This window comes from Bos indicus, chromosome 20 (genome assembly GCF_029378745.1).
Source record: "Bos indicus isolate NIAB-ARS_2022 breed Sahiwal x Tharparkar chromosome 20, NIAB-ARS_B.indTharparkar_mat_pri_1.0, whole genome shotgun sequence".
Classification (NCBI taxonomy): domain Eukaryota; kingdom Metazoa; phylum Chordata; class Mammalia; order Artiodactyla; family Bovidae; genus Bos; species Bos indicus.
In genome coordinates, this window is record NC_091779.1 from 13,670,265 (window position 1) to 13,685,742 (window position 15,478).

At 39.2% G+C, this 15,478-nt stretch overlaps 1 protein-coding gene across 2 annotated transcripts in view; it reads right to left on the bottom strand.

Moving 5' to 3' along the window:
• Positions 1-15,478, bottom strand: part of NLN (neurolysin) — a 100,722-nt gene that overhangs the window by 14,713 nt on the left and 70,531 nt on the right. For both annotated transcript variants that reach the window (XM_019983055.2, XM_070774613.1), the window contains 3 exons: positions 13,252-13,453; positions 1,043-1,229; positions 390-518 (listed from right to left, as the gene is read on the bottom strand). In XM_019983055.2, the coding sequence (XP_019838614.2) occupies positions 390-518; positions 1,043-1,229; positions 13,252-13,453 (518 nt within the window). The remainder of the gene's footprint in view (positions 1-389; positions 519-1,042; positions 1,230-13,251; positions 13,454-15,478) is intronic.

Consider the following 15,478-nt stretch of genomic DNA (forward strand, 5'->3'; position numbering starts at 1 on the left):
ACAAGGTAGAAGTTTGTGCCCTTCTCTAAATGTCCCTCCTGCCAGTGTCTGACTGCAATCCTACAGAAGTCTCAGGGCACACAGGGAGGGCGGGGCCAGGCCATGTTGCCAAACTGAATGGCTTTCTCTGCTCTGGGTGGAGGCCAATTGCTCACGCCTGATTACACTAAAATGCTGCAGAGCTGGAGCCGCCTTCCCTTCAAGCACATTTGGATAGGATAACTCATAAGGACAAAAGTATGCTTATCTGAAAGTCATGGCCTGGTTTCAGAAATCAGAAATAAATTACATTAGGTACTCTGCCTGACACCCTCTGCCTTCTCTAGCAGTGTGAAGTATGCCCTGTGCTTCCCAGGAAGGAGGAGCCTGCGATAAGTATACGTACATACCTGGAGTGGCTGCAACACCTAAGATTTCTGTGCAGTATTTGGCATATTCACTTGCAGCATCCAGCGCAGTGTTGGTGTGGAGAGACTGATCAACTTTGCTCAAAACAATCTGGCGTAAGGTCAGGAGACCTAATAACATAAGAATGTTTGTGCATGTTTGGGAGAAGAGAGAACTACATGTTCTAATATCACAAGATCAGAGATTTCATAAACGGATTCTAACAGTGTTCATTATAAGGTCGGAGCAAGACACCTCATTCTATTTAAGATTTAAAAGGAGATGCATCTTTTTTTCTTGGATAGAATTCCAGTGTTCAGTATTCCAACATGCTTAGTGGCTTTCCCACCTCATGTTAACACTCTGGGGTGCTATCATTACAAAAGAGGAAATAAGTTCTATAGCAGAAGATGCCAGCAGGCCCCTTGCCTTCTGGGATGGCCTACACTCTGTCTGTGGAGTGTGTTTTTCTCTCGGCTTTTCTCACTTTCTGACATGACCCTAGGCCCCGGAGCCGCTCTTGCTTTTTCAAACGGTCCACATTCTGTCTATGGAAACTGTATTTCTCTAAATAAATCCACTTCTTACCTAAAAAAGATGCCACCAATTCTCCATGAAGCAATTCTAATTTATTTTCTAAAATGGTAAGTCATACCTGTGTTGACTAGTCTAGAAGCAACAAGCTTTTCAAGCAGATCATCTGTAATAGGGCTTCCATGTCTATAATGCTTCGACAGCCTTCGGAGGGAATCAGCGTCCCACACCCAGTTCTCAAGCATTTGTGATGGCACCTCTACGAAGTCAGTTTCCACGTTTGTTCCGCTGAATCGTGCAAAGTCGGTCTAGAAAGTAAACATAAAAATCTTTTTTAAAAAGCAGTGAATGAAAATTACATATATGATGATTTATAATCGACTCACTAAAACTTAAGTTAGAATCAAGAGTCAACTGCCTCTTTGAATGAAGGTTAAGATAACCTCAAATTTAAATGAAAGTAAAACAAGTAGCCAAGCAGCCTGGAAAACAGTCCCCAAATATCTACATTAAAATAATATTTCATTCTTCTGAATCACAGACACACTTGAAATAATCATCTGGAAATCATAACTGAAAAAAATTAGTTTAAGTTAAAAGAAACCTTAAGCTTTGAAAGTAAAAATATTTTAAAAGAATTTCCCAGGAACATCCCTGGTGGTCCAGTGGTTTAGGACTCAATGCTTTTACCACCAAGGGCGAAGGTTTAATCTCTGGTTGGGGAAACAAAGATTATGCAAACTGAGCAGTGTGGCCAGAAAAAAAAGCGTTTCCCATTAAAACTGAAGAGATTCATAATCTAAGACAATCTCTCCCTAGTTCCCCTTGCTTTTTGCATATTTTTGTTTACTCAGTACATGCCTTTCTGGAGTATTTATCAATCTAACTACTCAAGTTTTCATCAAAATCACTTAAGGAGTGAAATTACAACATTATAGACTGATATCCCTTTCAGGTGTATGATATCTTGTGCTTTAAGCTTTAAACAAGTGTTTCTAAAACAACCATATTGTAGAAAGCCCGAGCTGTAGCTCTCAGATTGGGTAGAAGACGTTACCTTAAAACAAGAAGCCTCTACAGTAGGAGTTAGCATTGTATAATAATTGGTAAGTGAGGTGAGTTTAATGTAGCTATAAGAAAAGAGAAACAAAGGATATACTCAGAAGTTAAAGTACCCCTTGTAAAAATAAAGGACTTATTCTGAGTTAAGTGTTAAAAAAAAAAGTTTTCTTTAAAAAAGGAAAGTTTAGTAAATTGTTGAATCAGATGTCAGGAAAGCTCTTAACCAGAAAGATGGGAATTCACTAGACAGGCTGGTGTTTTTCAGCCTTGACATCATCCAGAGAACTCACGTAAAATTGCTGTTGGCAGAGGAATACTTAGCATTTACCCAGCTGGGTCAGCTGCAGAATGGGGGTGATTCTGCTGCCTTCCCCTGAACGTCTGTCCTGCTTCCCTCTTTAGATGCTTCGCATCCCAGTCTTCTCTCCCTGACTTCATCATCCCCAGGGCTCTAAATGGAAGGAAGGGAGAGGATGGGGCGTCACCAGTGGAGGAGGCAGCAGATGGGCCATTCTGCTTTTGGCCCAGGGCAGAGGCACAGATGTCAATGCCATCTCACATTCGGCCTCCCTCTCTTTATGCAAAAAAATGTTTTGCTTGACTTCCTATTATGACTGTGCTGATTCTAGATATGAAGAGCCACAAATACTGACGCGCCAAGGGAAACTAAACTCACTGGGCGATGGAACTGGGTAACCTCTGTGTGAGGACATTCTAGTAAAAATTCTTACAGGGAAAAAGTCAAGGGCTCCAGAAAAACTGAATGTGTTTGCCTCTTTCTTGTATATAATCTTCTAAAAATAACTACAGCCTACACTATAGAGAAAATAATTGTATACAATAATTATAATAGCCAACATCTATTGAGACTTTACTATGTTAGGTATTTTGCTAGGCTTTTTCATGGATTATCTGATTTAACTTCCAAAACGATTGTATAATAATCGCAATCTCCATTTATGGGATGAGGAAATTGAGGCATACTGAGATTAATGGTAGAACCTGGATATTAAACCAGGTGGTCTGAGTCAGAATCCCAACTTCAATCATGGATACTATAATACCTCTCTCTGTTACAGAAAAAAAAGTTAAATTTATGATTTTACAAAATGGTGAAATCATTTTGGATCTAGTCTTATATCAAACTTGCCTTTATGTGAAGAGTAAAAGTGAAGTGTTAGTGTACTTGCTTAAAAACCTGATTTCCTCTAAGTACTGGAAGATTTTCCAAAGATCAAACGTGACATTGAAATGTAAAGGCCAGCCTTTGTAACCATCTATCCTGGATTTGGGATTCTGTAATACTAACCGCATAACTTTCTAAAGATGGTATCTATACCTGCAAAATAAGTACTAACAGAAAATTAGGACAAAATTACACCATCAGCTATTACTATACAGTATTTTGACTAAAAAATAAATAAATTTTGTACAGCCTGCATGTGTGAACATTTTTTGGTTAGTATTTGCTGGGGAGAGGGCAAATCCACCCCAAACAACAATAAAATGTATGTGTTAGTGGCAGTGCTCCAGAATGCAGAAAAACATGAACAAATGAGTAAGTCATGAGTTAAAATTGAAGAGAAGTAACACTAGCTCCATCATGCAGAGTAGAGAAGAGAGGGCTTATTCTCTCTGAAGTCATCCTGTAGCTGGGGAAAGACCACAGCCCATGAATGAACAGATCAACAATGTCTTCTAAAGAACAAAAGGAAATGTTTGCTAGGAGTAAAAGCTAAAAATAACTCTACTGCTTACTAATTTCCTGAAAGTCATGCCGTTTCTCTGTGTGCCCTTTGGGCAAGATCATTTAAATATTTTTCAAATGAGGAGGACAAAGAACTTATAACATTCAAAAGCTCAATTTCCCCGAAAATAGCTAAATTTGAAAAGGAAAGGAATCCACAGTCAGTCACTGTGTCCATTCACAAAGAAACCGTGGGTAAGCCTAAGGAATCGGCAGCCTGACGGGGGCCTGGTGAGCAAAACAGCCTGGCTTTGAATGATATCACTTTCTGATGACCAACAAATATCACTCCCACCCCAGTTTTCAACTCTGAGTTCCAAAGAGCCCAAGAAGTGTTTTCTAGTTTTCAACACGAATAATTCAATGGTGTTGAATATAGATCTCAGGAGCCTTATTGCTACAGGAAATACTTTGACAATAAAAGCCTAGAAAACAACATAAACTTAGATTCCTGTTTGGTTAGAAGTTTTTGAGGGGAAGAAAGCTGTCTAAAACTATGAGATGCTACAGACAGTCGTTTCTCAATGGATAGAACACAGTGAGACCTGGAGCAAAATGATATAAACTAAAGCTCAACAAGTTACGTGAACCTTTGTTATATTTAAGGACCAAATCTTATATAGGCTATTATTCTAATTAAGAGACTCACTTGTTGTTTTTAGCATTTACAACTAAAGTGTTATTTTCATGAAAGCAAATCTCAACTCAAAACAAAGGCAGTTGCTGAAATCAATAGGTGTACTCTGTTTAGGGAAAAGAACAGGGCTCAGGAGAGTGGACTCTGGCTGTCTGAGGTGATCCCCTAATGATTTCCTAGCAGTCATTCCATGTCCTGACCTGTCTGATCCAACCCTAAATCCAGGGATGATGAAGTTTAAGAAATAAGGCATTAAAAAAAGAAAAGTACCACTGTCTCTTAGGCTTTTCCATAAACAGAGGGTTAAAGGTCATACTTTTAACTTTGCATATACCTAGCAATCATTGGCAATAATAATAGTAATAAAGAGAACCTGAATAACATGTTGTTAACTTTCCCAACAGCCTTACCGTTCCCCCCGTCAGTATTACCATCATCATTTAAGACATATAAAACAACACATTGTCTACAGAAGTCTTTTTTTTGGCTGTGTTGTGCAGCTTGTGAGATCTTAGTTCCCTGACTGGGGATAGAGCTCAGGTCCCAGCAGTGAGAGCGCCAAGTACTAACCACTGCACCACCAGGAAATTCCCTACAGAAGTCCTGAATACTGCAACTTAAATTCACATGTTTATCCTCAAACTGGCTATGTCTTCCTGACTACTATTTCTTTTACATAAAGTACTTCTTTGGTGGCACTAGTGGTAAAGGATCTGCCTGCCAATGGAGGAGACGTGGGTTCGATCCCTGGGTTGGGATGAACCTCTGGAGAAGGGAATGGCTACCCACTCCAATATTCTTGCTTGGAAAATTCCATGGATAGAGGAGCCTGGTGAGCCACAGTCCACGGGGTCTCAAAGAGTCGGACATGACTGAGCGGCTGAGCACTCCACTCCATTCAAACTCAAATGCTGAGAACAACCTTATATGTATGAATCCCTTATTAACAACTGTACCTCCAAAATCCAGCACATGCTCAGAAACTTGTGGATAGTCAATTAATCTTTGTGAAATAAATGAAGGTGTGAGGAGACTGTTTCTGTAGGAAGCCCAAGCCATAAACAACCCTAAGAGATTTCTCTTGGTCTTATACTTGACCTGACCTCTTAGCTCCCAACCCAACATCATCTCTCTACTTTGTCTTCTTTCAATACTCAATCAGTAAATCAGTATATAATTTATATCATTTTACTTAATAATATTCTGATTTTAATTTTTTAATTCTTACATTTCATACCCTCACACTTTAGGCATTCCAGTATCTTTTGAATCCCATTCTATCGTATCTAGTACAACATGTCAGACCCAATAGATAACTGTTTCTAAGGAGTCAATAAAACATTTCTCTTTTATTTATTTTTCACATTTCTCTTTTAAACATATTTTTCTAATTATTTTTCAGAAATCACACACAGAAAATACAGTAAGGAAATAAAAAGAAATAAGTCTCCAAAGAAAATAGACGATGTTGTATGGCATCTCCTTTGGTTCATGACTTCAGCATTTATTCTATGTACATATGTCTATGTGCTCATATATGTATAAACACACAAATGTTCAAATAACAAAAATGGATCCTGAAAGAAATTGCTTCCAACACTGACATTGGAAACTATAACAGGCTGCAGCATTGGGAGCAGGGAGCAGAGGCTACAAGGTTGTTGATAGGTGTTCAGTGGACTTCAGGACTGAGACCTAAAAGGTCAACTTACACAAAGGGAAATGTGGAACTACATAATCTCATCATTCCACACACATTTACAGGAGATTGATTTAGATGGAATTCGATAGAAGAAACTCAGAAAGAAGAAGTCCATCCAACAGGAATCCATGCCTGGGAGCCCAAATTCAGACCCCATGACATAATGCTGTCTCCATCACAAGGATGGGGGTGCAAAGAATAGTTACAAGCAATCAAATAGAGGGGTAAGGAGCAGGGTGGTTAGATCCGGGGTGAACATTTAACTTTCCTAAGTCTTAGTTTTTTTCCACTTGAAAATGGGGGCAATACAGCCCATTCCAGTATTCTTGCCTGGAAAAATCCCTGGACAGAGAAGCCTGGTAGACTGCAATCCATGGGGTTACATGACTGAGCACGCATGCATGATGGGGGTGGAGGGAGGTGGGTTGGTAGCAATAAACTAGTAGAACCAAAAAAAAAAAAAAGAAAGAAAATGGGGGCAATAAGAGTATAGTAATAGAAGTAGACTGGTCAACCCACTTCTGAGCACACTGTATGTATAAAATTAAAGAATGAATGTAAGGCACTGACTACAATGTCTGGCACATGGTCAGTTCTCAGTAAATCTTGGCTGCCATCATTCTTCCTGGCCTGCCCAGTATAGTCTTGGCTGGTCTGATCAAGCCTCTCCTTAGCTTCCTCCAAGTACCTATTCCTTGGTGTTAATGCTGAAGATAAATGGACCCAGATTTCCTTTCCACCTCTGCCAATACTCTAAATTGCTCAAACTGGGGAACTCCCTGCTGGTCCAGTGGTTAAGACTCTACCCTCTCACTGCCAAGGGCCTGGGTTCAATCCCTGGTCAGGGAACTAAGATCCTGAAAGCTGTACGGCACAACCAAAAAAAAAAAGATACTTTTAAAAAACAAATAAATGAATAAACAAAGTGCTCATTCTGCTCTAGCTCTAGGAATCAAACTTCTAAGTAGGCAGGAATCATTAAAACAAAACAAAAATACAAATGCGATGGTTTCCAATCACCTTCCATAGATCTTCACCCAATACCCATGGAGGGTAGGCATTTGTGAACTCTCTTAAATCTGAAGTGACAGTGCTTTTCTTCATGGCAATCTTTATAACCTTCTTAAATTATGACCTGTGCGCTACTTATTGATTTCAAAAGAGTTGAATTATATATAAGCATAGTTACAAGAACACTTCTGATATGTATGGCACTTTATTCTTTTCCAAGTACCTTTTCACACATTATTTAATCACATCAGCACTCCAGGGAAGTATATATGAGAACTGTTGTTGTTCCCATTTTATGAGTAAGAAAAAAAGAGACGGCTCAAGGAGGTTGAAAGTGAAAATTGCTTAGTTGTGTCTGACTCTTTGTGACCCCATGGACTATACAGTCCATGGAATTCTCCAGGCCAGAATAATGGAGTGAGTAACCTTTCCCTTCTCCAGGGGATCTTCCCAACCCAGGGATCGAACGCAGGTCTCCCGCATTGCAGATGGATTCTTTACCAGCTGAGCCACAAGGGAAGCCCAAGAATATTGGAGTGGGTTGCCTGAAAAACGTGCCAAAAGTCAAACAGCCAGGCCCACAAATACATGAATGATTTTTTAATCCAGTACTCTTTTTATAACACTAGGGTGCTTCCTAACTGATATAGACCATGTTTATTTAAAATAGTGTGTAATCCAAAATATTTAAAGCAGAAAAAATATTAGTTTTTAGATGAAGTTGACAGATTATTTGAAATGTGAAGTTTTTCTTTCACTTTAATAAGGCTTTATTGGATTCTTATGTGTTGCTTTAAAATAATGATCTCTAACAGTCCAAAATTCACTATTGCTCTTAATGCACAACCAATACAGACAGCACAATGGAAGCTGTTAAGAAGCATTAATCTCTTCTACAGAAGTTCAAAAGGCCAGCAATTACTGACAGCCCAAACCACAATAAAGCCATGAAACAGGAACAGATACTAGAGATGCCACCTCCTGAGTGCTATCGTCAAAATTATCTACCCTGTAGTGTAAACACAAAGACATGAGTGAAACTCATCTCCTGAATGATGAGATAGTAGACACCTTGAACTAGTCCATCTACATGTTTGAAAACTGGATGTTCCTGCTGACCTATTTAAATATTACTATGACAAGCTCTAGCAAGCTCTTTTGGTCATCAAACTTGCAAACTGCCAGCCTGGAGAACTGAAACATTTGGCTGCCATATCTTAAAAACAATCTACTGAATATATATGGCAAATTAATAAATTCACTATATATTTCTCAGATATAAGTCAGAAGTATTACTGCACATAGAAACTATTATACTCCTTTTTCATTTCCATCTATTTTAGGTCGGTACAAAAGGTTTTAAAATCATTATAAAGCTGCAAATATGTGGATCTCTGTCTGTGATTTTTAAGACAAAAGCAATGATCACTGGTTTCAAATACATTACTTTAAAAGATCTTAACATATTATAGGACATTTGAAAGGATTAACAAACAAGAGATTTTTCAAAGATAATCTCATTAGGAGATGACCGAACAAGGGATTGTACTAATACACTATTCATCTGTATGACACATTTTATGTTCATGAAGGAGGTTAGGCAAAGTCTTTGAATATAGTCTACTGTTTCAAGAGATATCATTCACCATCAGTATATCAGTATATATACTGATTCATATATATTTATTGTTGTTCAGTTGCTAAGTTGTGTCTGACTCTTTGCGACTCCATGGACGGCAGAATACCAAGCTCCTCCGTCCTCCTCTACCTCTGAGAGTTTGCTCAAATACATGTCCATTGAGTCAATGATGCTATCTAACTATTTCATCCTCTGCCGCCCCCTCCTCCTTTTGCCTTCAATCTTTCTCAGCATCAGAGTCTTTTCCAATGAGTCGGCTATTTACCGATTCATATATAGATAGATAGTTGTCACATATAATTATATACATGCATACATAGTTCATTCATATATATGTATGTATATATATGAACGGAGAAGGCGATGGCACCCCACTCCAGTGTTCTTGCCTGGAGAATCCCAGGGATGGGGGAGCCTGGTGGGCTGCCGTCTGTGGGGTCACACAGAGTCGGACATGACTGAAGTGACTTAGCATAGCATATATATGAAACATACACATATTTCATTCATCAGTATATATATACATACTGATTCATATATATTCATAAGCATGTTGAGTCGCATATATAATTATATATTTATATATAGCTCACCCATAGACGTGTATATATATTTCAGTCATGAGTCACAGAACTTTAAAATGAAATAGAATCAAGAAATTTATTTTCCAGTACTAAAGTGGGTATTTCAAAGGATCAAAATTAACATAAGAAACAGTGAGAATAACAGAGTAATAGAGAACTGCTTTGTGAATACATGATAAGCATATGATATTAAGGTTAAATGAGGGTCGTGTTTCAAAATAAGAGCATGCATCAAAAGCACAGAAAACCCTATTTGACAATCAGTATTATTTTAATAAATGTGATTAAGACACCAAACGACTTCCTCATGAGATCATTAGCTGATAATTAACATCCAAACAAAGGAGGAAATAGTTGTTAGCTTGGAATTCAGTATGACCTAGGCTTTAGGGGGTTAGCAGACCTTTGAAATTCCATTTAAAAATTTGGTTGCGTAAATTTATGTCTATTTTTCTTGAAGAGATTTCTATAGCTTAAATCAGATTTTCATAGGTTCTCAGATCCAAAGAAGATCTACTGTTTATCTAGGTACAAGTACATACCTGGATCTTAGATAATCTAAGTCACATAAGTCTGAAATTAAGAAAAATATTTGACTTTTCCAAATTATTCATAAAAATGTTTTAGAAAAATGGAATCTAGTTTTATTCTACTTAAAGGAAATGCTGGTCATAGAATGGACACTGATGGAAAATAAATATTTCAGGAACCCTATTGCTGTGAAAATAGACTTTAACATTATCTAAGGAAAAAATTTATGTTATTCTGAAAGCTTTATTTTCTTTGGATTAAATAGAGAGTAGAAATGGCTGTATTAGTATAGCAGGATTTATTTATCTGAATAGATTCATATCCTATTCCCCTCTGCTTTTTAAAAATAGAACATGGAAGTACCAGGAAGTAAAGACAAAATGTTGAAAGAACTAAATAGTTTTTTTTTTTTTCTTTTAACAAAAGTGATAGTAGTTTTCTGGAAAAGAATGGGTACATTTTTGATTATTACAATGATTAGGGGCTACTCTGGAGAAGGAAATGGCAACCCACTCCAGTATTCTTGCCTGGAGAATCCCAGGGACAGAGGAGCCTGGTGGGCTGCTGTTTATGGGGTCGCACAGAGTTGGACATGACTGAGGTGATTTAGCAGCAGCAGCAGCAGTAGGGGCTACTCTAGGTGTGGGATGCTGAATGTCCAGCATTGAACTGCCATCAGGACAACGTGCTATTTATAAGCCACCCAATCTATGGTATTGTGCTATATTAATAGCACTCTTAAGACAAGTGGCTATACTACTCTTGGTCTTGAATTGACAAAACCACTTACATATCAGTCTGCAGTTTTTGCTGCAAGGTTCAGGTTTATTCACATGTAACCTGAATTCTGAAAGAGATGGGAATACCAGAGCACCTGACCTGCTTCTTGAGCAACCTATATGCAGGTCAGGAAGCAACAGTTAGAACTGGACATGGAACAACAGACTGGTTCCAAATAGGAAAAGGAGTACGTCAAGGCTGTATATTGTCACCCTGCTTATTTAACTTCTATGCAGAGTACATCATGAGAAACGCTGGGCTGGAAGAAGCATAAGCTGGAATCAAGACTGCCGGGAGAAATCTCAATAACCTCAGATATGCAGATGACACCACCCTTATGGCAGAAAGTGAAGAGGAACTAAAAAGCCTCTTGATGAAAGTGAAAGAGGAGAGTAAAAAAGTTGGCTTAAAGCTCAACATTCAGAAAACGAAGATTATGGCATCTGATCCCATCAGTTTATGGGAAATAGATGGGGAAACAGTGTCAGACTTTATTTTTGGGGGGCTCCAAAATCACTGCAGATGGTGACTGCAGCCGTGAAATTAAAAGACGCTTACTCCTTGGAAGGAAAGTTATGACCAACCTAGATAGCATATTCAAAAGGAGAGACATTACTTTGCCAACAAGGTCCGTCTAGTCAAGGCTATGGTTTTTCCTGTGGTCATGTATGGATGTGAGAGTTGGACTGTGAAGGAAGCTGAGCACCGAAGAATTGATGCTTTTGAACTGTGGTGTTGGAGAAGACTCTTGAGAGTCCCTTGGACTGCAAGGAGATCCAACCAGTCCATTCTGAAGGAGATCAGCCCTGGGATTCCTTTGGAGGGAATGATGCTGAAGCTGAAACTCCAGTACTTTGGCCATCTCCTGCGAAGAGTTGACTCATTGGAAAAGACTCTGATGCTGGAAGGGATTGGGGGCAGGAGGAGAAGGGGACAACGGAGGATGAGATGGCTGGATGGCATCACTGACTCGATGGACGTGAGTCTGAGTGAACTCCAGGAGTTGGTGATGGACAGGGAGGCCTGGCGTGCTGCGATTCATGGGATCGCAAAGAGTCGGACATGACTGAGCGACTGAACTGAACTGAACTGAACCTGAATTCTTCATTATGTCATTCTACACAACCATGCCTAGGACTTGAAAAACATAAACAAAATGTTTTCTTTTATGTTCAGTGAGGATATTAAGGGGTTTTCCTGATGGCTCAGTGGGTAAAGAATCTGCCTTCAATGCAGGAGACACAGGAGACAGGGTTCGATCCTTGTTTGATCTAGGTAGTGAAGATCCCCTGGAGAAGGAAATGGCAACCAACTCCGGTAGTTTTGCCTGAAAATCCCATGGAAAGAAGAGCCTGGCGGGCCCATAATTTGAAAAATATAAAGAAAATGCTTTTGTTTATGTTTAGTGAGGATATTACCTAGATTTGAAAAAAAAAATCTGTACAGAAAAGACCGTTTGGGTAAAACTGGAAAAATCCAAGTAAAGTGTTGAGTTTAGTTAGAAGTACCATAAATTAGCTTCCTAGTTTTGGCAAATGTACTGTAAGATGTTAATAGTAAGGGCAACAAGGTGAGGAGCTCTATCTTTGCAATTTTTCTGTAAATCTAAAACTATTCTAATAAAGAGGTTATTTCTAAAAAGTTCACCTTTAGAGATGGATGGAGATTTACAATTTGGAAAACTGTCCCTCCACCCTCCATTTATGTAAATATCAATTTAAAAAACTGTTAGGTTGAACAACTGGACTAGATGTTTTCATGTCAGTAGTGGTTAAATATTAGCAAGTTCACATGGTTCATCCTAGAACAGTCTGGGCCTAGTTTACTGGACTGTGTCATGAAGTTGAGAATAAATATACTTTCCATTTTTAGAAATAAAGAGAAATTAGTTGTAATCTATTGCACACATACATCTCTTTCTTGGTAAATTCCCCCCATGGTTATACCATGTTATCTGTGATTTTCATTGACGCCTAGTAAAGGATGGTCTAAGAAATTATTTATTATTTAAAAAGGAGTATAAAGTCTGGATGACTGAAAACCATTGAACTAAACAAAGCATTAATAAGCATAAGAGACAGATTATAGCACAGTTTATCTCTGAAGCTTACACCAAATTCCTCTGAGGAAAAGATTTAAAAGGGAAAAACAAATATTTGACACCCTTCCTTAACAATAGTTTTCTTTCTTTTACAGTCTGGGGCTTCCAGGTGGCTCAGTGGTAAAGAATCCACCTGATAATGCAGGAAACACAGGAGACGCAGGGTTTGAACCTGGGTCGGGAAGATCCCCTGGAGAAGGAAATGTTAAGGAAAACTCCACAGACAAAGCCTGGCAGGCTGCAGTCCACAGGGCCGCAAGAGTCTGACATGACTGAGCACACATGCACTCACGCCATAGGATGGTATTCAGTGAAGTTCCTTCATCAGTGGATTGATCTTGGAGTAAAAATATGTTGTGAAAGAGGACACAATAAGAAAACTTTGTGGTTTTGTAGAAGCCCTATGACATTTTTGAACACGTTCAGCTTCTGAGAAAAACATGCTAAGAAACATGTTGAGAAATCTGACATCAGTGGGAAGAAAATTCTGGAAAAGCAATTAATAGGTTTACCATTAAAGAAAAAAAAACACTCACCTGTGCACAAATCTGATGCATGACATGACCGAATTCATGGAAGTAAGTCCTCACCTCATCGTGTCTCAGGAGAGAGGGACGACCTGCTAGTGGCTGTGAGAAGTTCACCACGAGGGCGGCCACGGACATCATGCGGCTCCCGTCTGGCAGGAGGCATCCAGGCTGGAGACCAAAGCAGGCTGCGTGGTTGTACTTCCCTTCCCTGAGGGACCAGAAGCACAACTGGTGAGACACAGACACTCTTCTGTAGCAACAGCATTGGCTTGGCCTCTCTCACTCACTGGATAACGGAAGATGCTTTGAAACATTTAACTCACCTTTCATGAAGTAGGTCAGCGTTCTGTCAAAATGAAACAATGAAAATTAAAAAAAAAAAAAAACCCACAAAAACCCCACTATCACTTGATATGAGGTGTATTTCCAAGGTTTCCAGTCCACTCTAAAGGAGATCAGCCCTGGGATTTCTTTGGAAGGAATGATGCTAAAGCTGAAACTCCAGTACTTTGGCCACCTCATGTGAAGAGTTGACTCATTGGAAAAGACTCTGATGCTGGGAGGGATTAGGGGCAGGAGGAGAAGGGGACGACAGATGATGAGATGGCTGGATGGCCATCCAGACTCGATGGATGTGAGTCTGAGTGAACTCTGGGAGTTGGTGATGGACAGGGAGGCCTGGGGTGCTGCGATTCATGGGGTCGCAAAGAGTTGGACACGACTGAGAGACTGAACTGAACTGAACTTGTGTTGAAATCTTAATGTAAGAATTAATATATACCTCAAATAGGGTATAGTTGAATGTCCAATTTATTTTAACCAGCTCCTGCTTTTTGACTTCAAAGATGGAATCATTAAACACTAAATAGTGTTGAGGCAAATATGAGATACAGAGTTTGACTTACTAGGCACTTTTTCCTTAAAATTAAAATTGATTAAAAAAAACTGATAAAAACTAAAATCCAGAGAGTAAAGTTGTTCTTTTATTCAATAAGGGGAGAATCAGTACTCATAATTAAATGAGCTCCTTTTATAAACCAGAGAGGCCTTTTTGGAAACAGAATGGTTTTAGTTAGCCTGGGAAAATAAGCATAAATTATACTATAAAGTCATCTATGCTAGGACAATGTGATATCTGTGATGGTCTCTCCAGAAGCTAAGGGCTGTTAGACTTTATTGTAGGAATAGGTTTCCTCCTCTTTTCTTTGCTCAGAGCACTAAAATACATTTAAGTTTAGTTTGATGTTTTGATTTGTAAATCTTTTACTGTATTATTATTTCTTGATGACTCAACTGTTTTTTACCTGCTGAAGTTATTCAGGTAAAACAAAAACAAACCAGTCTTTTTACAGCTTCCCATTAAGAAACGGCTTGATTAAGAATCAAGCTGAACAGGGCATTGATCCTATTCTTACAGCAACATGATGGACAATCTGCAAATCACAGCTTTTCTTCAAAGTGAAAGTTAAGTTGCTCAGTTGTGTCTGACTCTTTGTGATCCCGTAGACTGTAGCACACCAAGCTCCTCTGTCCATGGGATTCTCCAGGCAAGAATACTGGAGTGGGTTGTCATTTCCTTCTCCAGTGGATCTTCCCGATCCAGGGATCAAACCCAGGTCTCCCGCATTGCAGGCAGGTGCTTTAACCTCTGAGCCACCAGGGAAGCCCATCATAAATTGAAAGTTGAAGTGCAATCTACAATCTAAGACAGATGCCTCCAAGGATAGAGAGAAAGGAAGCAAGCACTTTTTTTTTTTTGGCTTGTGTGTATGTGTGTTTTTTTTAACCTGCAGACACCAGTAAGAGAATTTTTAACAAATTGATAAAGATTGATGGTGGACCAGCAAAAGTAGGGAACCACTAGGAGTTACTACACAAGGGAAATTTTGCATCCATTTGTAAGGTTTTCTCCACAGATCTTACTGGGTACACACAAAAAAGTCAGGGGCAGGATGAGAGCCCTGAGAAAGAATCAGTGCTGATGCAGGCCTGGGGGAAGGGAGCCCTGCCCAGGTCTGTTTCATCTCTCTCCTAGAGAACACGAGCCTGGACCTTAAAGGCAAAAACACCGTTGCCTTAAGAGCACTGGAAAACCTCACTGCTAGTGGGGGATGGTAACAGAAAAGCAAACAAACAAACAAAAAAACTCTACTCTGAAGGTGGGTCAGGAAAACATCCTTGGCCCAGACCTACAGCTGAGGATGGGGCAGATTCACTGAACAGGCCCACTCCT